The sequence below is a fragment of the Capra hircus genome, chromosome 23 (genome assembly GCF_001704415.2).
Source record: "Capra hircus breed San Clemente chromosome 23, ASM170441v1, whole genome shotgun sequence".
Classification (NCBI taxonomy): Eukaryota; Metazoa; Chordata; class Mammalia; order Artiodactyla; family Bovidae; genus Capra; species Capra hircus.
The window spans coordinates 31,641,315-31,664,058 of NC_030830.1; the positions used below are offsets into that span (position 1 = coordinate 31,641,315).

The 22,744-nt window shown below is 49.5% G+C and overlaps 1 protein-coding gene and 1 pseudogene across 4 annotated transcripts; one reads left to right on the forward strand and one right to left on the reverse strand.

The window, feature by feature from the left end:
* MRPS18A (mitochondrial ribosomal protein S18A) lies at window positions 3,184-22,732 on the forward strand. 3 transcript variants are annotated; one of them, XM_005696347.2, is made up of 6 exons: window positions 3,184-3,324; window positions 12,223-12,254; window positions 16,705-16,812; window positions 19,162-19,285; window positions 19,499-19,568; window positions 22,317-22,732. In XM_005696347.2, exons 1-6 carry the CDS (start codon window positions 3,213-3,215, stop codon window positions 22,459-22,461), a joined length of 591 nt encoding a protein of 196 aa, XP_005696404.1. In that variant the 5' UTR covers window positions 3,184-3,212; the 3' UTR covers window positions 22,462-22,732. The 3 variants fall into 3 exon arrangements, with proteins under 3 accessions (XP_005696404.1, XP_005696406.1, XP_005696405.1); XM_005696349.2 differs by lacking the exon at window positions 19,499-19,568 and having other exon boundaries at window positions 3,187-3,324; XM_005696348.3 differs by lacking the exons at window positions 3,184-3,324; window positions 12,223-12,254; window positions 16,705-16,812 and adding an exon at window positions 17,391-18,074.
* LOC102177763 lies at window positions 7,183-8,602 on the reverse strand (annotated as a pseudogene). The gene has a single exon (XR_001297164.2). The product of XR_001297164.2 is annotated as a D-tyrosyl-tRNA(Tyr) deacylase 1 pseudogene (transcript).

Here is a 22,744-nt window from a genome sequence, read left to right on the forward strand (position 1 = left end):
ACTGACCATTCTCTCAAGTTCCCCCTTCCTGGGGCCTGTCTTTTCCGAATGTGACATTTTAAGGAAACCCAGTGCTACATTTTTCCTTCTTCCCTCTTAGTTGATACCACTCAAGTACCCCATACAGCAGCTGCTCTGCATCATCTTAGTCCACGAATGTGACAGTCCCACCTGGAAGATTGACTCCTTCCCTCCCCTCATCAGAGAGTGTGCTCTGCCCTTTAATAAGCCTTATTTCCCCATGTGTGAATCAGACTAGGATAACTAGAAAATCCCCCTTCAAGTGTGGAAAATAATATCCTAACCACCATGTGGAAGAACTGAGGTGTAAATGGCTTTCCTTTCTTATATAGCTCTAGAGAAACATTCTGTTCATCCTGCAAATCTAAAAGATAGAAAATTGAGCTTTATTTTTGGTACTATAAATTTTGTTATTAGACATGTCAAACTTGTGAAAAGTACCTAGCACACGGTCATCTCAGTAACTGCCTTATTAATAAATTATGGTTATTGAGCACTTATGTTTTTATCTCATCTAATCTTCACAAAAGCCGTAGAAAATAGGTCCTGCTTATTCACTCAACAAATATATTTTGCACTCATTATGTGTCAAGCACTGTACTAAATGCTGGAGACATGAGCGTCAACAACAAAATCAATGTCCTTGCCTTCCTGGAGCTTACAGTTTGATGGGGAGATACATATTACACAAATTGATACAAAACTATAATTGAACAGGGTACTAAGATGGAGGGGGCTTCCCTGGTGGCTTGGTGGTAACGAATCCGCCTGTCAATCCCCAGTCTGGGAAGGTCCCCTGGAGAAGGAAATGGCAACCCATTCCAGTATTCTTGCCTGGGCGATCCCATGGACAGAGTAACCTGGCAGACTACAGGTTAACCTGGCAGACTACAGAGTAACCTGGCAGTCCACGTTGTCAAAATAGTCGGACACAACTTAACTAAGAAACCAACAACTAAGACGGAGAGATATCTGGTGCGGAGAACCAGTGACAGGGAGATTAAGAAAGACTAACATGGAAGTGAAGTTTGAGCTGAGCCCTGAGATATAAGCTTCAGTTCAGTTCAGTTCAGTTGCTCAGTCATGTCTGACTCTTTGCAACCCCATGAACTGCAGCACACCAGGCCTCTCTGTCCATCAACAACTCCCAGAGTCCACCCAAACCCATGTCCATTGAGTCGGTGATGCTATCCAACCATCTCATCCTCTGTCTTCCCTTTCTCCTCCTGCCCCCAATCCCTCCCAGCATCAGGGTCTTTTCAAATGAGTCTCGCATCAGGTGGCCAAAGTATTGGAGTTTCAGCTTCAACATCAGTCCATCCAATGAACACCCAGGACTGATCTCCTTTAGGATGGACTGGTTGGATCTCCTTGCAGTCCAAGGGACTCTCAAGAGTCTTCTCCAACACCACAGTTCAAAAGCATCAACTCTTCGGCGCTCAGCTTTCTTTATAGTCCAACTCTCACATCCATACATGACCACTGGAAAAACCATAGCCTTGACTAGATGGACCTTTGTTGGCAAAGTAATGTCTCTGCTTTTCAATATGCTATCTAGGTTGGTCATAACTTTTCTTCCAAGGAGTAAGCATCTTTTAATTTCATGGCTGCAATCACCATCTGCAGTGATTTTGGAGCCCCCTCAAAATAAAGTCAGTCACTGTTTCCACTATTTCCCCATCCATCTGCCATGAAGTGATGGGACTGGATGCCATGATCTTAGTTTTCTGAATGTTGAGCTTTAGGCCAACTTTTTCACTCTCCACTTTCACTTTCATCAAGAGGCTCTTTAGCTTTTCTTCACTTTTGCCACAAGGGCGGTGTCATCTGCATATCTGAGGTTATTGATATTTCTCCTGGCAGTCTTGATTCCAACTTGTGCTTTCTCCAGCCCAGCATTTCTCATGATGTACCCTGCATATAAGTTAAATAAGCAGGGTGACAATATACAGCCTTGACGGACTCCTTTTCCTATTTGAAAGCAGTCTGTTGTATGTCCAGTTCTAACTGTTGCTTCCTGACCTGCATACAGGTTTCTCAAGAGGCAGGTCAGGTGGTCTGGTAGTCCCATCTCCTTCAGAATTTTCCAGTTTATTGTGATCCACACAGTTAAAGGCTTTGGCATAGTCAATAAAGCAGAAATAGATGTTTTTCTGGAACTCTCTTGCTTTTTTGATGATCCAGAGGATGTTGGCAATTTGATCTCTGGTTCCTCTGCTTTTTCTAAAACCAGCTTGAACATTTGGAAGTTCACGGTTCACATATTGCTGAAGCCTGGCTTGGAGAATTTTGAGCATTACTTTACTAGCGTGTGAGATGAGTACAATTGTGCGGTAGTTTGAGCATTCTTTGGCATTGCCTTTCTTTGAGATTGGAATGAAAACTGACCTTTTCCAGTCCTGTGGCCACTGCTGAGTTTTCCAAATCTGCTGGCATTTGGGGGCAGGAGGAGAAGGGGACGACAGAGGATGAGACGGCTGAATGGCATCACGGACTCGATGAACATGAGTCTGAGTGAACTCTGGGAGATGGTGATGGACAGGGAGGCCTGGCGTGATGCGATTCATGGGGTCGCAAAGAGTCGGACACGACTGAGCGACTGAACTGAACTGAACTGAGTGCAGCACTTTCACAGCATCATCTTTCAGGATTTAGGGCAAAAGGTCAGCGTCAAGTTACCAGAATGAGGGGAGGGGAGCGCAGCTTGGAGACCATGGGGAGGGGGTGGGCTGGGGCTGGGGCGTGAGCATTAATTCTATCCTAGATCTGTGGGATACCTGATGTTCCAGAATCATTGTCCTAACCATTTCAACTTCTCTGGTACAGACTTAGGCGCAGCCTCAAGAAGCTGAAAATCCACATCTCACTTGTAAAGAAAAAGTTTTAAAGAAATAAGGACAGTGCATGTGATTTTACTGAAGTCTTCCGGGGAACGAAAGCGACCCTGGAGACTTCGAGGACTGGCCGACAGGAGCTAAAAACCTCCCCAGCCTCTCAGAATGAAAGAAGCACAGGCTTCACACATTAGCTCTGCTTTGCTCCGAGCTGTAGAGGTGAGGTAATCGAAGTAACTGATAAGAGTAACGGAGCTGGACGCTCACAAGACGCACTCTTCCTGCCCAGTATTGCGGCTGCGCGCGCGCCCCGTTCCGGAAGCGGAAGTGCACAAGAGGTCAGCGATAGTTTTCAAGATGGCGGCCCTCAATGTGCTGGTGTCCGGCTGCGGACGGTTTCTCAGAGGGCTGTTGACAGGCCCGACCGTGACCAGCTGGGCTAGGCCACCAGCCCGCTGGCTCAGGGAAGGTGAGTGCTGGGTCCTCGTGACCTCCTAGGGTTGAAGAGAAGAAACGATGGCTGCTTCTGCCCCCATGCGCCCCTCCCTCCCTTTCGCGCGATTCTGAAACGTCGGAGATGTTTGCGCTCCGGGAATGCTAGCAGTTTTCTTCCGAACCCTGCTGCTATTTCCTTGATCTCTCACCCATCGTGAGTGTCCTCATGGGTGGTGGCAGGGAGGGAGGCGAGGGGGATGAAGATCGGAGAGAAAGCCTTGCTTATTTAGGAGCAGAATAGAAACCTGTCCTAGGGTTCAGAAAAGTTTTTTGTTAAGGGCCTGGCAGTGCAAGAGACATAAGAGACATGGGTTCGATCTCTGGATCCGGAAGATCCCCTGGGGGAAGGTATGACAGTTCACTCCAGTACTCTTGCCTGGAGAATCCTATGGACAGAGGAGCCTGGCAGGCTACAGTCCATAGGGTCACAAAGAGTCGGACACGGAAGCGACTTAGCACCTACGCACGCAGGCACTGGATGTTAATTCTCTATTCCGTATTCTTCGAACCGCCGCCTCCTTCACTAAAGAATTATTGCGCGATCAGGGAAGGTCAGCTGGATACCCTCCCCTGGGCCTCCTTTTCCAGTTTCTCATCTGAAATGCTATAATCTTATGGCAGCTTTCACTGCCCGAACCCTTAGTCTGAGAGGTGGAAGGTAAGGTGGAAAGGCCATTGAACAGCTAAAACAGGCATATCCTGGATGGTGGGTTTGCTTTTCATTTAGTCTGGAAAGGCAGCCTGACATTGAACTGAGAGCTTACTTAAGGCGAAGTGCTATACTTCAAACTGTCAAGGGGTTCCTGAGAAGTTAGGTTCTAATGAGATGATGCAGTACTCTCCAATAAATACAATTTAGGTATTAGGTATTTGGGGCTTCCTCGATGGCTCAGCGGGTGAAGAATCCTGCAATGCAGGAGACACGGGTTTGATACCCGGGTCTGGGAAGATTCCCTGGAGAAGGAAATGGCATCCCGCTCCAGTATTCTTGCTTGAAAAATCCTATGCACAGAGGAGCCTGCTGGGTACAGCCCACGGGATCCTAAAAGAGATGGACATGACTTAGCGACTAAGCACATGTTCAGAGAGATTTGGTTACTGGAAACAGCAAACTGAATTGGAAGTTTTCCTGAAGGGGGTGTGTCTTTAATAGGCTCATAAAAGGATGGAATCTGGCGGAAAATGGAAAGGTCTTTTCAGTACATAACCTTCCTTTGTGCACTGCTGGAAGCATGAAAGGATAAGTGATGTGCAAAGAAGTGTTTTTGTGTGTGTGTGTTTAAGACCTGGAGTAGCATATCCTTTAACTAAAGCTGAGATATATCCAGGGGAAAATGGTGATCATTGTGCCAAGGGAAGCATAAAAGTCCAAAAAAACAAAAAGAGCCTAACAAGGGGAGCATTGGATTTGTCTCAGAAAAAGTCTTTTGTAAGTTTTCAGTAAAATGGCAGATAAGGAATCCAGTTTGGGAAAATTAAAGAGAGAATTAATGAAGAAATGGAAATAGGTGTTTGAAGAATTTAGCTATGAAGGGAAGATGGAACATTTGCTAGAAAGAAAAACAAAATCCAGGTACTGCCTCCTTACCGCTGGATGAACTAATGCACTGATAAAGAAAGATGCCGAAGAGATCACGCTGATGGTAAAAAGGACTTGGAAAGTTGTTTCATGTGTTCCTATGCTGTAAAATAGGCGTATGCCCATAGCTTTTTTTTTTTTTTTTTTTTTGACCGTGCCACTTGGCTTGTGGGATCTTAGTTCCCCAGCCAGGGATCAAACTTGGATTCTTTGCAGTGAAAGCACAGAGTCCTACTAAACACTGGGCCACCAGGGAATTTCCATGCCTGTAACATTTTTGATGGCATCTACCAAGTGTCAAACATTAACAGCTACAATGCACATATCCATTTCGAAATTAGAAGTTGAGAACATTTCTTTGCCATGTTCCCAGAGGATAGGCAAAAGGAATAGTTTTGTTTTTTTTTACAAAGGAATATTTGAGATTTGAATTTTTCAGTTGGAGAGATGGCTATATGATGAGATGAATATTTGAAGTCTTCCTCACCATGAATACCTGCTAACTTCTCTGTGTTGCTGTCAGACCTAAAAGCCAAATAATTGAATTGATGTGATCTTACTTGAAGGCATTAGCTTAGCTTATACTTTTCTTGAGAACCACCTATCTCCAAAGCCTTTAAATTAAAAACAACACCAACAACTTTCTCTTGATATTCTATCCATTATGTGTAAAGCTAAAAGAATTACACATATAGCTAATTTTGACTGGTCCTGGCTGGCATATTTGAGGAATAATATTGTATAGATTTGGAAAAGACTCTGATGCTGGGAGAGATTGGGAGCAGGAGGAGAAGGGGACGACAGAGGATGAGATGGCTGGATGGCATCACTGACTCGATGGACATGAGTTTGGGTAAACTCCGGGAGTTGGTGATGGACAGGGAGGCCTGGCGTGCTGCGATTCATGGGGTCGCAAAGAGTTGGACATGACCGAGTGACTGAACTGAACTGATTGTATACATAGAATTTAAAGTCACAGAGAGGGAGCTGGCGTCTTGCTGAAAACATTCAAGCATTTCTACTTTTCTGATACGATAGAACTCTTTAATTTTAGTCAGAGTTCTTGGGCACTCAGCACTACTGCTCCTGCCTGTAGAAGCTCTCTGTATGAAGCAGTGATTCTCAGTCAAGGGCAGATTGTTCTCTCAGGGACACTTGGCAATGTCCAGAGACATTTTTGGTCTTCACAGCTGGGTGTGTGGTGGTAGAAGCCAGGGATGCTGCTAAGCATCTTCCTGTGCACAGGACAGCCCCCCACAACAAAGAACCACCTGGCCTGAAATACCAGTCCTGCTGCTGTTGAGAAAGCCTGGTCTGATCTTTGACCAGATGGACATACAGAACCAAAAAAGATGATTATGGAAGAAGCAAGACTTAAGGGAAGGGAAAAAGTGGAAATTGTGATTTACTAAGTGCCTGCAGCAAGCACTCTGCCAGGTTTTCCACATACACTTTTCAGTCTTCTCAGCAGCCTTTAAGGGTGGGTATTACTGGCATTTTTACAAATGAAATCTGGTCCAGAGGTGTTCAGTAGCTGTGCCCAGCATCACACAGCTAGTAAGTGCTGGAGTCAGAAGTAGGGCCAGCAATCTTCCCTCTCCACCAGTGACACCACCTTGGTACTCCACAGCAGGGCTTCCCGGTGGCTCCCTTTGCTAAAAGCTCTTATCAGTTAACTTGCTGGAGTTGATTTCATGATTGGCACCGTAAGACCTAGCAGAGATAAGACCTTGTTCCTGCCTTGTCACTCTTAGAGCCGTTGTGAAGGAAAGCATTTAAAACAAGAGTAATAAACACATATGACTTTCTAAATGAGCAATAATGATCTGGCAGACCCTCAGAGCAGAGTGTGTTGAAAGAAGTAAAAGCTGAAGGGAATGTTTTTCTTCTTTTCCAGTTAGCTAAGGGAGCTTTCTGGAGGACCTAGCATTTCAGAAAAGGATGTGCCTTGCAGGATGGACAGCCCTGTAACTAAAAGCTTTGAGATAGAAGTGAGCAAGTTGGGGGCTTTAAAGAATTCAAAAGACATGGTCCAGAGTAACCTGCTAGTGGAAAGAGATTTTTGTGTAGCAGTGAGACTCCTTGTTTGAAGGATAGTGCAGAGGGAAGTTCCCCCAGGTCCAAGGGAAAAGGAAAGGGTAGGTGGTGAGAGAATCAGAAAACTTTTTTGTTGTTGTTGAGCTTTGGAGTTTATTTCTTTTTAGAAAAAAAGAGAAAATTTATAAGATGCAAAGGTCTCCCATAATGTATTATCATGGACGACTGTTCTCTTTACATCCTAACATGAGCCCTGGCCTAGCCAGTGTTGGGAAAAACATGGACAGTGTGACCGCATTTGGGACCCATCATGGACACTCAGAAATACACCACAGGGTGAAAGGAGGACTCGATGACAAGTGATGTTGGGCCAGCCTGTTCCAAAAGCAAGCCAAGAATCAGAGGTACCAACGTGGCCTTCCTGAGGGGACCCTTGGGTGTGTTCCTTGCTGCCCTGTGCATGGGGCATCTTCCCCACCCTGGCAGCACCCATCTCCTCTATTAAGCCACAGCAGCAACAAAAAATGGAATGCTCCTTTAGTGGGTTTTTTGTGTGTGTTTTTGTAGGTTCCCAGTTTCTTATTTCCATCTTCCTTTTCAGGATTCAGGTCCAAGTCTTTAAAGTAGTATAGGTGCCTAGCATCTTTCATGAATTTTTCAGGATCCAGTTCTGCCCAATGATAATGCACTGTGTCCAGCCCACCTACGGCTCCCGCTCCAAGGACACGTGCCCCTCGGCCCCACTGCTGGCGCTGCGGTCTTCCTTGCGGGGAGTGCTTCTCTCTTTGCTTGACTCAGAAGGCCCTTTGGCTCTGGTTTTTTCTTTCCTCTGCTGCTGCTTTTCAAGCTTTGACAGCTGCTTCGGGTCAGAGGCAGCAGCACCAGGGGCTGGAGACTCCAGTTCTATGGTGACAGGCCCGTCGTTCTGAATGTGAACTTGCATGTAGGCACCGAACTTGTCATCTTTGATGAGCTCCGGCCTGTAGGCCTTGCGCAGCTGCTCCAGGAAGCCCTGGTAGAAGGACTCAGCCTGCTCTGCAGGCACGGCCAGGTGGAAGTCAGGCTTGTTCCCCTTGAGGACACACTGCAGGGTGAACTGGCTGACGCACAGCACCTCGTACTGCTTGTCCATCACGCTCTTCGACCAGTGTTTCCCACCTTCATCCTCAAACACACGCAGGTTTAAGATCTTCCAGACCATGTGCTCCAGTTCCTTCTGCGTATCTTCCAAGGAAATACCCAGCAACACGCAGATGCCCCGTCCAATGGTGCTTATCTGCTCTCCTCCAACTGTGACGCTGGCCCAGGTGACGCGCTGCACCATGGCCTTCATGGCGGCAGCTGCCGAGAATCAGAAAACTTTTGTGGCAGAGTTAAAGATGAGCAGAAGGGAGCAGTGCTTGAGGGAGGAAGAAGTTTGAGAAAAGTAGTCAATGGCCACACTTGCGAAGAGTGCTGTGTAGGATTGTTGGTGCTGCCTTGTAGCCACCTTCCCATTCAGTTACTCCATCCCTTCGTGCTCTGCTTGGGACTTGATTTCCATGGAGCCTTTCCAAGAAGGACATCGGTCCTCTGGGCACTTCTTGCAGGAGTTCCCTCCAGCTCTTGTCATTCATCTCCCCTCACTTCCTCCTTTACTAAACAGTTGGGCCTTTATCCCGCCGCAGTTCTCTGTGTCTGTTTGTGTGGCCATTGAGGTCTTTTTGCCTCACTGCAATCTCACTGCAATGCTGTTTGCTCTAAACTTACAATTCAGTTATCTTGGACTCCATCCTAGGTGAGTATTTACTGAAGTACTCAAAGGACCTCTTTACGAGGCATGGACTTTATTAGAGTGAAGTTCCCATGCTTGGTTTAGTTCTCTTTTCTCCTCCAGGGCAAAGACTGTGTCTCCTCTTAGAGGGGAGCTCTCCACGGTGGGTGGAGCCCAGTCGTACACTCCACAGTTGCTTAGCAAATGCCTTGCCTCCTGTGGCACAGGTTATGTGATGTGTAAGATCTTGGCCCTTAATCTTGGTTTAGAAAACTGCTTCTTTAGTTTACTTGATCCAGCCACATCTCAGAACACAAGGGCAATTCCATCTTTTTCTAAACAAGTTTTCAGTCAGTGACTAATGGTCTCCTGTTATTCCAGCTTTTCTTAACCACCCCCACTTCTCTTGAATGGAGAGGAGGCCAGGGACAAAATGGATCTCAGGTTTTGTTTGGTTTTGACATGTTTTTGTATGCATGCTGAAAAGCAATACTGTTTTGATTCCTATCTCTGTTTTGAGAGGCCTGCAATCTACTAGGGCCTCTTCAGGCTCCAGTGGGCCCTCAGCCCCTGCACTGAGATACCGCCCTGATCAGTCTCAGATCCATATGAGTTCTCAAGTCATTCCTCCTCGTTTGACAAGTTGTCTCTATGAGATAAGCATCTGCCTATTGTTTTACCCGCTAACTTATAGTGAGATGATTCACTGGCTCAGAGTGCTGTGTGGGGAGCTTATGAATAGTGGAGCTTGCCATGGACTTTGATCTCTCTTCCAGGGGCCAGTGGGATGACTTCAGGGTTTGGTTCTTTGCCGGGAGTGATGTGTGTTTTGCTCGACTTGTTTACCTCATGGTTAGGACCCAAGTGCCTCCACAGAGAGGGGAAGCACATCTTGGTCTGCTTCACTTCAGGGCGCTGATCTCACGCCGACTCAAGTGATTCCGGAGTAGGTCTCTCCTTTTGTTTCCTATCAGGATTCTTAAAAACCTGTGCTGCCCCCCTCACCTGCTGTTACTCAGACTGGGTCATCCTCCGCCCCTCTTCCAACTTGGTTTTTGCAGATTTGCAAAGTTTCCTGGGTGCCCAGCTGGGCTAGGTCTCGGCCCTTCTGCCCCGATGCTCTTGTAAGCTGACGCAGCACAGTGACCATCCCCCTGGAGATGTGCTGGCCTCCAGACTGAGTACCAGTTGAGTCTCACCCACATCCCGTTTAGGCTGGTCTCTTGGGAACAAGTAGATCTGTACGTGGGGTGACGCATTTTGTCTTAGGGAGAGAAGCTTAGTTTGTCTTTGAGTTGATTAGTAACTATAGTGTTCTCTGGAGAAAGCCTCAGGGCCTTTCTGGCCAGTTGTCACTCCCTTGTGTGTGTGGAGTCGCAACTGAGGGGCTCTCAGGTTGGTTGTTTGGAGTAATGGGTCTTTATGAATGGCCGTGCCCAGAAAACGAATAGGGGATAGTTCCAGGCAGTCTGGGTCCAATTTGGTGTCAGTCACAGAGCCCAGTGATCACAGATGCTGCCCTGGGCCTCCAGGTGGGTTCGAGTTGCCTCACTTTTTTTTCTTAGCCTCTCTGTTTTTACTGCTTATTTTTATTGCAAAAGAAGTACATGTTTATTTTAGAAACTTTAGAAAATCACCTCCTGCCACCACTGAGGGAAAACCAGTCTTACCATTTAGGTACATAGCTGCAGGGGTCTGTGAGCTTCCTGTAATCCGTGTCTAATTGTGTGTACACCGAGGGACGTGTTTCTAGGGCGAGGTCCGTAACTTTGATTAGATTCACAAAGTTAACCTTGGGTTCTTTCTAATCTGTACTGCTTCTTTCCTTGACTAGAGCTGAGTAGAACTAATTGTGGTAGCCAAGCTGCTGTTAAAATATGGTTTTAGCATTTGGGGAGACCATTTGCAGCCTAGCTATAGCTGTGTGCACTCACATTTTCTGTTACGGTAGTTAGCAGTCAGAAGGGCATCGCGACCAATATTTTGCTCCCTAGCGTTTATGGAGCATCTGCAGTGTGCCAGTTCCTGTGCCAAAAGCCATGGCTTCTCTCTTTCCAAAGAAACTGGGCGACCATGGGAGAATCTCCAAGAACCTTCTGTTTGATTTTATTTGCCAAATGTGGGTTATGAGCTTGGTTCTCCCTTAGGATATTGTTGAAGTTGTCTTTCTGCATCCTGGTTAAATAAGAGGACATAAGTACAGCCTGACATACATGCAATGAAATTGTTTTGCCCTTGGGTTCTTTTCTGACTGCCTGTCTCCTAAATAGGCGAAGAGCTGAGCGAGTCCCTCTCAGGATGGCTCTGCAGTCCTCTCTTTGAAATTCTGCTCCAACCCCAACCCCGTACCTGCAGGCCCCTCGTTCCTGTCACTCTTCCCTCTCCAGTGTGGATAACAAAATGCATCCCTGCAGGGAGGAGAGATAGCTGCCTTTGTACAGGTTTAACACAAGGCTCTCAAGATGTTCTCAGAGTGAACTGATCTCATTATTACCCATTGTGGGGCCCCTGGGTGCTGCATCTTAGATTCAGACTGGTCAAGGTCAGGAACCACATTTGTCTGGTTTCTCTTCATGAAAGAACACATACAATGGGTACTTTTGAAGGTCTTTTTATGGCCTCTGTCCACCCCCAACCCCTCAGCTCTTAGGCCATGATTGCTAGCCACAGTAGGGCAAGATCTTGCCAAGTACCTTGGATGGAACCAAGATAAATCTTGGCTCAGAAAGGCAGAAACAGTGTGAAGACCCTTAATCTCAGAGGTGATTGATACGGGCATCTGGATTTGCCCCCACCCAGCCTGCAGGAAAAGTGAGAGTGCAAGTCGCTCAGTCCGGTCTCTTTGTGACCCCGTGGACTATACAGTCCATGGAATTCTCCAGGCCAGAATGTTAGAGTGGGTAGCGTTTCCCTTCTCTAGGGGATCTTTCCAACCCAGGGATCAAACCCAGGTCTCCCGCATTGCAGGCAGATTCTTTACCAGCTGAGCCACCAGGGAAGCCCAAGAATACTGGAATGGGTAGCCTATCCCTTCTCCAGCAGATCTTCCCAACCCAGGAATCAAATTGGGGTCTCCTGCTTTGCAGGAGCCCTTACGTTATGGGCTTCCCCAGTGTCTCAGCAGTAAAGAATCTGCCTGTAGTGCAGGAGCCACAGGAGACATGGGTTCAGTCCCTGCGTCGGGAAGATCCCCTGGAGGAGAAATGGCAACCCACTCCAGTATTCTTGCCTGGAGAATCCCCATGGACAGAGGAGCCTGGTGGGCAACAGTCCATGGGGTCGCAAAGAGTTGGACACGACTGAAGCACCTGAGCACTGCTCTGCACAGCCTGCTGGGCACAGAGCCGGGCCCTGGGCTGCAAACCCTGCACCCCCCGAGTGGAGGCCATGGGAGGCGCAGACAGAGCGCTTCATCTTCGTTCATGTGTAAGGTTTGAGCTATTGTTTAAAACGCCTGTTCCTTATTAAATGGCTGACCTAATGTTTCCCCTTTATCTCTGTAGTGGTGGAGATCCAAGAAGGGAAGACGACTATAGTAAGTATTGTCGAGCTGGCCACTTCCAACCTCTGTACCACTTGGAGCTGCCTGGCTCCTCTGAGAAGAGGGTAGGAGCCCCAACTGGAAGCTTCAGGATTTGCTCCCTCTGTGACCATAAATCCCGCATCTACTATTTTCAACCTGTGTGCGGGAGTGTGGTTAATCAGGAACAGTCGCTGTGTTGGACTGAGGCATCTGTTACTTGATTAGAGTGGTCTTTTGTATGACACGGGCTCAGAAGTATTTGCTGCTATGTTTTTTGGCGGGCAATAAGTCAGTTTTCCAAAGGGGAAACTAAGGCAATGGCAAGGCTAGAAAGAGTAAGTTGACCCCAGGCCAGGAGCCTGGATCTGTCTCTTTCCTTTCTGGCTAGAATGACTAAGCTACTCCTTCAGTGAGGCTGTGAGGAGGTGACACTTTCTGGGCCCTGGGCTCATAGCTGGCGCCCTGGCTCATCTGGTGGTGAGAAAGCTAGACGCTTTTTCATCCCCTCTACTCCTCCCCCAACCCCCACCCTTACTGGGCCCATCTCACCTCCCTTCCTCAGGGAGTCATGGGGCCTAGATTATCCTATAATCCCTAAAAGACAACGTTGTTTTCACATGGCCTTCTGTGCCTCCCAAGAAATCCTCAACCACTCCACAGAGTTCCCAGAAGCCTCTGTGGCTTCCATGTCAACCAGGGATTTAACCCTCTGGCAGCTAGCCATGCACAGCCCTCCCCAAGGCCTTCTTATCCCCAGGACAAGCCCTTAGGGTTCCCTCTTTGGGTCTTCCCCAGAAGGCTCCCTCTCAATCTTTGTACTTGAGGTTAAGACCTCAAGGCAGTTCTTTCTAGAGACTCCCATCCCTTTAAGAATAGTTCCCTTATCCCAAACTGAAACAAGCGTTCACCCTGGAAACTCCATGTTGGTGGAGAGAAACTCATTGGGTTTCTCTGTGTGCAGAGTGTTTTTCCTGTGGGGCATGAATTTGCTATTTGTGGAATGAACTCAGAGGCATGTGGTCCCATGAGAGCCCTTGGGGAGGGAGCCTAGCCATGCCTGGAGAGGCAGTGCCATGGCTGACTTTGGGTATTACTCATTGTCAGAGTCTCACTTCTTCATCAGTAAAATAAGATCATGAATCTGCCCTCACTAGGCTGTGGAGTTAAATGAGATGATCCATGTGGACCATTATCAGCACAGAGCCAGGCCTGTAGTGGGGAGTGTGTAAATGTTAGCTCTCCCCACCCAGGCCCACTTTGACCCCCTCCCAAGACCTTCCATGCACCTGCCCATTTTCCCGAGCTCTTGGCTCCATTTCTGGCATCGCTGGGGTGGCATTGCTGGAAAGGCAGTAACAGCACCCTGTGCAGCCAGCTTCTTTGCCTTTTGCCACTTCTCCCCTGGGAGAGTTGCTTCCCTCCCAAAGCCTCTCAGACTTGGCCCAGCCTCACTCTCATAATCCGTGGCCTCAATTCAGCAAGGCTGTCTAACCTCCCCCTCCTGCAATTGGAGCTGACGCCCAGGTCACTGTTTTATTGCGCTTAGTCTCTCCAAGGCTGTGTCACAGGACACAGCAGCCATGGCGGAGGTCACTTCACACGTGGCCCAAGTGGGGTGTGAAAGGTGTCATCCAGAGTGCTGAGAGGAAGCAGCCAGGGGACTGTGTCCCCCGCTCTGTGTCTTTAGAGGGGAGGAGGGTGTGTGCACACAGTTGTCTGCTCGTGTAGGCCTAGACCAGGTTTCTTAGCCCCGCACTATTGGTGTTTTAGATGGGCTGGTTCTCTGCTCTGGGGGCTTGTGCTGTCTGTCATAGGATGCTTATTAGCAGCTTCCCTGCTAGGGGCTTGTGTTAGGTCCATACCATTTCTGTCCTTTATCGAGCCCATCTTTGCATGAAATGTTCCCTTGGTATCTCTAATTTTCTTGAAGAGATCTCTAGTCTTTCCCATTCTGTTCTTTTCCTCTATTTCTTTAGATTGATCACTAAAGAAGGCTTTCTTATCTCTTCTTGCTATTCTTTGGAACTCTGCATTCAGATGCTTATATCTTTCCTTTTCTCCTTTGCTTTTCGCTTCTCTTCTTTTCACAGCTATTTGTAAGGCCTCCCCAGACAGCCATTTTGCTTTTTTTGCATTTCTTTTCCATGGGGATGGTCTTGATCCCTGTCTCCTGTACAATGTCACGAACCTCATTCCATAGTTCATCAGGCACTCTATCTATCAGATCTAGGCCCTTAAGATGGGCTCGATAAAGGACAGAAATGGTATGGACCTAAGAGAAGCAGAAGATATTAAGAAGAGATGGCAAGAATACACAGAACTGTACAAAAAAGATCTTCACGACCCAGATAATCACGATGGTGTAATCACTCATCTAGAGCCAGACATCCTCGAATGTGAAGTCAAATGGGCTTTAGAAAGCATCACTACGAACAAAGCTAGTGGAGGTGATAGAATTCCAGTTGAGCTGTTTCAAATCCTGAAAGATGATGCTATGAAAGTGCTGCACTCAGTATGCCAGCACATTTGGAAAACTCAGCAGTGGCCACAGGACTGGAAAAGGTCAGTTTTCATTCCAATCCCAAAGAAAGACAATGCCAAAGAATGCTCATACCGCACAATTGCACTCATCTCACATTCTAGTTAAGTAATTCTCAAAATTCTCCAAGCCAGGCTTCAGCAATACGTGAACCGTGAACTTCCAGATGTTCAAGCTGGTTTTAGAAAAGGCAGAGGAACCAGAGATCAAATTGCCAACATCCGCTGGATCATGGAAAAAGCAAGAGAGTTCCAGAAAAACATCTATTTCTGCTTTATTGACTATGCCAAAGCCTTTGACTGTGTGGATCACAATAAACTGTGGGAAATTCTGAAAGAGATGGAAATCCCAGACCACCTAACCTGCCTCTTGAGAAATCTGTATGCAGGTCAGGAAGCAACAGTTAGAACTGGACATGGAACAACAGACTGTTTTCAAATAGGAAAAGGAGTACATCAAGGCTGTATATTGTCACCCTGCTTATTTAACTTATATGCAGAGTACATCATGAGAAACGCTGGACTAGAAGAAACACAAGCTGGAATCAAGATTGCCGGGAGAAATATCAATAACCTCAGATATGCAGATGACACCACCCTTATGGCAGAAAGTGAAGAGGAACTAAAAAGCCTCTTGATGAAAGTGAAAGTGGAGAGTGAAAAAGTTGGCCTAAAGCTCAACATTCAGAAAACGAAGATCATGGCATCCAGTCCCATCCCTTCATGGGAAATAGATGGGGAAACAGTGGAAACAGTCTCAGACTTTATTTTGGGGGGCTCCAAAATCACTGCACATGGTGACTGCAGCCATGAAATTAAAAGACGCTTAATCCTTGGAAGAAAAGTTATGAGCAACCGAGATAGCATATTCAAAAGCAGAGACATTCCTTTGCCAACTAAGGTCCGTCTAGTCAAGGCTATGGTTTTTCCAGTGGTCATGTATGGATGTGAGAGTTGGACTGTGAAGAAAGCTGAGCACTGAAGAATTGATGCTTTTGAACTGTGGTGTTGGAGAAGACTCTTGAGAGTCCCTTGGACTGCAAGGAGATGCAACCAGTCCATTCTGAAGGAGATCAGCCCTGGGATTTCTTTGGAAGGAATGATGCTAAAGCTGAAACTCCAGTACTTTGGCCACCTCATGCGAAGAGTTGACTCATTGGAAAAGACTCTGATGCTGGGGGGGGATTGGGGGCAGGAGGATAAGGGGACGACCGAGGATGAGATGGCTGAATGGCATCACGGACTCGATGGACGTGAGTCTGAGTGAACTCTGGGAATTGGTGATGGACAGGGAGGCCTGGCGTGCTGCAATTCATGGGGTCGCAAAGAGTCGGACACAACTGAGCGACTGAACTGAACTGAACTGCTAGGAGCTAGGGACCCATCCCCACCCCACCTCACCCACGTGGGGACGATCAGAATTGTTTCATTGTCTGGTGTCCCCTGGAGGCCAAATCATGCCTGGTTGTAGACTTACCTGTGTTAGAGCTGGAAACTGCAATTTCTGCTAAGAAGGATATGCCGGATAAAGGGTGAGACTTCCTTTGGACTACACATCCCTGGGCAGTTTGAAACTTTTTACCATGTCCATGGATTACTTTTTCCCAAAGCAGGGAGAGGGAAGCATAAAGCTCTGGAGTTTTTGTCATTTTGAGGATGGAAAGCTAGCATGCAGCAGATAAAACACACCTCTCCTCTTGCCACCAGCATTAAGTTCAGTTTCTATTACCCTCACAGGTCACCAAGCCCAACTCTGTGGCCACCTGAGACCCAGTGTCCAGCAGCCGTATTCAGGCAGAGAGGCCCATTAGCTGCTCCCCCAAGGCCTCTAGAGAGGAAGCCTCACCAGCTTTTGGGGGTTCCTCAAGGATCGGGGTCTCCACACAACTCTCCCCCTCATCAGCTCTCTTTCTCTGTCTCCTAGATTGAAGGCCGAATCACAGGGACTCCCAGGGAAAGTCCAAATCCCCCCAACCCCTCTGGCCAATGCCCCATCTGCCGCTGGAACCTGAAGCACAAGTATAGCTATGAGGTGAGTCTGCGCATCTCAGAGCTCCGTTTCCCGTGGGCTTAACAGGCATCTCACGGAGCCACCAAGACAGAAGCATTGTGTCCAGCGGCTCTCAACACTGAGTCCCGGGGGAGCTTTAAAAATGCTCAGACCCCACGCCTAGATGATTCTGCTGGCTTGGGATGGAGCCCGACCATCATTATTTTTTAAAGCTCCCCAGGTGATTCTAATGTGCGCCAGGGTGAAGAGTCCCTGACTCAGTTCCTGGTCTGGTTGCAGGCAGCTCAGACCACCAGGGCCCTGGAGCCCAGTCTCGTAGGGCTGTGTTCCTGAGGGATGGAATCAGTCTGGGCTTGGTTTTCCTCCTTGTGTAATGAGGGTGTGTCTTGAGAGTCCTCACTGTGATCTGAGGGCACTTCACTCTCTTCCCACACTGGAGCTACAGGGACCCCTGTTTGTTGTAGCTCTTCCAGAGCTGTCGTTTCACGGAGAGATGATGAGAGCAAACAGTGGTAGGGGCATAATTCACTTTGTTTTCACAATATCCTGGTGAAGCAGGTACTGTTTTCCTCCTTGTTTTACAGATGAGGCAATGTGAGGCATGGCAAAGTTAATGCACTCGCCTCAGATCACATAGCTAGTAAGTATCAGAGCTGGGATGCACTCTGGGGTATGAAACCCAGGCAGAGCTGCCAGTCCCAACTGCTATTCTGCATCATATCTGGAGATGAGGCGGGCCTAGGGGATGGACACAACCCTGGAGAAATACATACTTGTCCTTCAGAGTTCTGCTGGTGACATTAAGCACCCTATTTTTAGGTTTCAGGTGATTCAGGCTTTGGGCCAGTTTGACCTGCATGTTGTCCCTGTGCCCCTCTGTGGAATGGGATGACTAAGGGCAGAGATCCCGGTCAGGTGGTGAGAGCAGGAAAGGCCACATGCCCATGGGATCTGAACAGAACAACCCAACTAATCTCCTGGGCTGGGAGCCTTGGCCTCACGCCACCCCAGGGTGGGGGGGTGGCGGTATTCTTTCACCCTATCCCCGCCCTTTTGCTGATGGCCACTTGGAGTAACAGGGAACTTGCAGGCCACAGGCAGTGCTCTCAGCTTCTTGTGACATGGAAGTTTGTAGGGTCCTGGCCATACCTAGGATCCCAGCTGTGGATGGGGAGGGGAGCCCACACCTGCCTGACCACTGCGGAGTACTCTTCCTACCAGCCGTTTCCAGGAAATGGACTTGGTTCTGTTTATCAAGCAGAAGAAATCCAATCCCCTCCAAGGTAAAGGCTGGAGAAGTTGTTTCCCTTTTCACCCCTTTCTGCTCAGGACAGCGCCACTCTGAGCTGCAGAGAGCTGTCAGCCTCCTTGGCAGCCTGCAGTGGGGGCAGCGCTGGGCCTGTGAGCCCCATGTATTATCCCCAGATAATCCAGTCCAAGTTCTTTTCATCAGATTCTGAGGATTACGAGGGTGGGAATTGGGGGCCTGGGTCCCCCTGGAACTGACCAGTGATTAAAGCAAATCTACAGTTATACAGTGAGGTGCCTGCCAGGGCAGCGAATCCATGTGAGGACCAGGACTGTGGAGGCAGGCATGTCAGGCCCCTGGGGTGGTGTGGGAGACTTTTTCTTTAACTGTTGCCATCCTGTGAGAGTTGAGAGGGGACTTGCTCTCTCTGGATGCTGTCTTTGTTTATCATTATTTCCTTGACTCATCCAAAGCAGTCTGATGGTTCAAAGGAAGCCCAAGAATCCATTCCCATCTGGGCACAGGGGGCGTAGAAGATGTGGGATTTAGCTTCACAACTTGACCTCATCCTCCTTAGCTTATTGCTACCTGGTGCTTCGTTCAGAGGGCATGGCAGAAGGTGGAGGGGCTCTCTGCATGTCTTCTGGGCTGTGGTGTGTAGGCTGTCATATGTAGACTTTGGGGGCAGAAATGGTACAGGTCTTCCCTCTTGTGTATAAAGACATAACATATCCCCTATGTCACCCAAAGAAGATAACACACTTTTCATCACCAGGAGAGATACTGTGGGCGCATGATAGCTTGTTAACCTTCTTGAAAAGTTCCCCTTCTCTCACCAAGTCTGTCGGAAGACTGTCTCATAGAGGAGCTGAGAACTCTTGGGGTTGATAACCGGGCCAGGAAATCTTGCTAAGCTGGGATTGAACTTGTTGCAGTGGAGGCAGTGGGCCTGAGTGCAGAGCTCTGTGTGGAGGGAATGGTCTCAGGTCGCTTCTCAGGGTGGCGTCAGCCCCTTACAATGCCAGCCACAACAGTCTACCCTGCAGGCCACTTGGCCCTGGCTCCCTGGCAGCCAGCACCCGTCCACACGATCCTCCTCTCCTGTCTTCCGCTTCCGCTAGGATGTTCTGTTGCTCAGTCAGTTCATCCGGCCACATGGGGGCATGCTGCCCCGGAGGGTCACCGGGCTGTGCCAAGAAGAGCACCGCAAGATAGAGGAGTGTGTGAAGATGGCCCATCGAGCAGGTAAAGGGCCCTCGGGCAGAGGGGGCAGGGGGCTGTGGGCATCATTACACCTTCCACCCCTAGTTCCTCCTGAAAGAGCAGTGTGCGTCCAGAGACTGCATTATACTCGCCCCCCAATGCCAGCCTCCCACCCCCTTGGGCTTTCTGTTCAGCCCCCGGAGCTGCAGAGGGAGTACAGAGACCATCCTCTTAAATGCTTTTCCCTCCATTCAGGTCTGCTCCCAAATCACAGACCCAAGCTTCCTGAAGGATTTGTTCCAAAGACCAGACCCCGACTCAACAGGTACACAGGCCTGGGCTGGGGAGGCCAGCTCCTGGAGCTCATCCTGCAACTCAGGAAAGCTGGAGCGCTCTGTCCCTTCCAGCCTGAGCGCCACCCCCACCACCCAGTCAGTCCCACCACGGTACACGCCTGTTACTCTCCCTCTGCCAGCCTCAGCGTCTGTCCTTGTCCCTCCCCAGCAGGGCACTTAGCCCAGGGGTAACAAGGGTAAGAAGATCTGCTGGTTGGGCATTAGAATGTGCTAATCCTCTGTTTATGACATCATACTGGGTTGCTATGGGAATGTCAGAGCAGTTCTACAAACTTTCAGTAATAGCACTGGGGTTATTAAAGGGCAAAATGAGACTTTAGAAATAGAAATGGGAGGGCTTTCTGGGGTAGGACCACATATAGAGCTGTCAGATCATATACTGTAAAACTTGAAGGCAGCATCCATGTAGACTAGATTCTGAATGTTCTCCCTAGAGTTGTACAGTTAACAACCTGCTCAGCTGCGTATGGCATCCCATGAGATCCTGAGGTTTTACGGAACAGGAGAAAAAGATTGATTCTAGAAAGATTCTAGAATCAATCAATCTGCCTTTCAGCCTGAGCAGGGTGGCCCCCTGTGGTGTAGGAACAGGTTCCTGTCTAACACTCAAACAGCTATCTCTGACATTACCACACTACACACTCCTGGAACTACAATACTGTCTTATTGAGAGTAGATCCAGGTCTGTAAAATTGATGTTGGTGTTTCTTGTTCTCTCCTATCAACGGCCCTCCCTCCTTCAGCCTGTCCTAATGCCACTAGATCTGCACTCTTCGGGTGGAGCAAGGCAAGATCCCCCACCCCCAGCAAACCTCCTAGGCTGATCCCCAACAGAACCTGGGAATGGAGGATGGAAGGCCAGGCAGATACCGGCTCTAGATTGCTGGGCCGGGGGTGCAGGGCCAGAGCTGGGTCTTCACTGACTCCTTGCCAGCACCCTGGCCCTTTGCCCATCTCCACCTGCACCTCCCGTGCTGCCAGCTGCCATCTGCCAGCAGCTGTGGGGAACAGGACATATTAACTTCCTCTTATCTTTCCCAAATATGCTGTGGACCATTTGGGAGTTGAGCCCACCCCCACTTCAACTTGTTAAGAGACAGCAGCAGGCCTGAGGATACAATCCATCCTGCCCTCAGCCTCTGAAGCAAAGCCAGGCTCCCTCCCGTATATCCGGTATCCATTAGTGTGACGCAGGATTGATGCTGTGTGGGGGCTCGTGGGGCTGCAAAAGGCCCTCCTGGGGAGGAGAGGGAGTCCTGGCTACAACTAGGGACTTGACAGTTGTCAAGCCGTGCCATCTCCTTCCCCGCCCCTTCCAGAGAGGTAGGAGGAAGGAGCTCGATTAGCAGGGAGCCTTGGTTCTTAGAGCTGGAGTAGTCCCAGAGCACTGACCGGAGGCCCCAGCCCCTCCACAGCAGCTGCTTGCTCCTTGTGGCACAAGCATCAGGCCCAGGGCCAGCCGAAGCCCAGCTTCCCAGGGTGTCTCCAGGGTGGGAGGGACAAGGCTGGGCGGAGGGGTGCAATAAGGCAGCAACCTCTGGAGAGCCTGGTGTGCTTCAGGATCTTCAATCCCAAGGAGCCTGCTTCCACATCCCACCTCCTCACCCACCCCTCTGAAGCCAGGGAGACACCAGCATAGGGCCCTGTCAGGTCCCAGCACCACCAGCCACAGCAGAGGCGGCTCTGGGGCCAGCTAACTGCACAGAGACCTCCCTGCTGGGGGGCTGACAGCCACCCAGTGGTCGTCAGAAGCCCTCTTGCCTGCCCACCTCACACGTGGCGTGTAGTCCCACAGCTTTTACTTCCTCTCAGGACTCAGAAGACGGAGGTCCAGGGGAGCTCAGTTGAAATGTATACATTAGCAGTCACTTTTTCACTCTTATCTAAAAATTTTCAGCCATGGTTATTCATTTTTTTAATTAAAACTTCTCATGGGAGGGTCTCTAGAGGCACTGGGTTGAGCCCTAACCTAGTGGAAGCAGGGGAGGATCCTGGCCTTTGCCGAGGCTGAGCTTTCAGGACGAAGGGTGGGCCTCTGGATAGGATCCCAATTTCGTTCTGAACAGAGTAAACCCCAGTCTTAGCCGGCATGAGCCACTTTTCCCGGAACTGTCAGGGCCCTGCCGTCCCCAAGGAGGCCAAAGGACAATGGGCGGCAGCCATCTTTCCCCTTCCCCGCTCATATTACATGAACCTTCCTGGCCTACGTCTGCACCCACGGGCCCTCACCCTTGGCTCCCATCATGGCCTGCTTGAGGGTCAAGGGTCAGGGGTCCTCTGCCAGTTATGGCTGCCCAGGCTTGTTCCCTGAGGGCTGGGGTGGCAGAGTGAGCCAAGTGGGGGAGAGGGAGGGATTCCTCCAGGCCCTTACATCAGCCTCTCCTCTCCCCACGACTGGGCCAGAGAGGGCCGATCTGCTCTCTGAGTAGCCTCTTCCTCTGCCTCCTCCCCCAGCAGATACACACGCACACACACTGGCAACTCATAAAGACAAGCGAGCACGTGGCCACACATGCGTGCGGCCGCCAGAGCCCAGCCCATCTGTTTACAGCACACCGGGCAGTTGCTCCCAGGAAAAGCCCCTTCTCAGGAAAGGGAAGCTGGTGAAAGTGTTTGGTTGACCAAGTGCAGCTTCGGCCCAAGGGGCCCATGCCCGTGGTCTCTGCCGCATCCTGGGCTGCCAGCCCTCATGGCTGCCTCCCATCCTCCCCTAACAGGTACCTGACCCGCTGGTCTCCCCGCTCCGTCAAGCCCATCTACAACAAAGGCCACCGCTGGAACAAGGTGCGCATGGCTGTGGGGTCCCCCCTCCTGAAGGACAACGTCTCCTACACGGGCAGGCCTTTGGTGCTGTATCACTGACTGAGAGCAGGGCCTCCTGAGAGCCTGAGCTCATCCTGCACTCCCACCCCATCCCACCAGGGCGGCCCGGCTCCTCCAGTGCAGATGGCACGGGGGGGTGGCAGGTCTGCTCCAGTGCCCAGGACCTGCACCACTACGGTGCTGGGCGCTGGCGGCAGTCAGGGCAGGCGACCCTGCGCAGCTGCGGTGGTTTCACGACTGGCCTGGGCTCAGGGCTGGGGCACCGGCCCTTTGTCTGAAGGAATATTATAAACCAGGCTTGTGCTCCCCCGCTGGGTGTGTG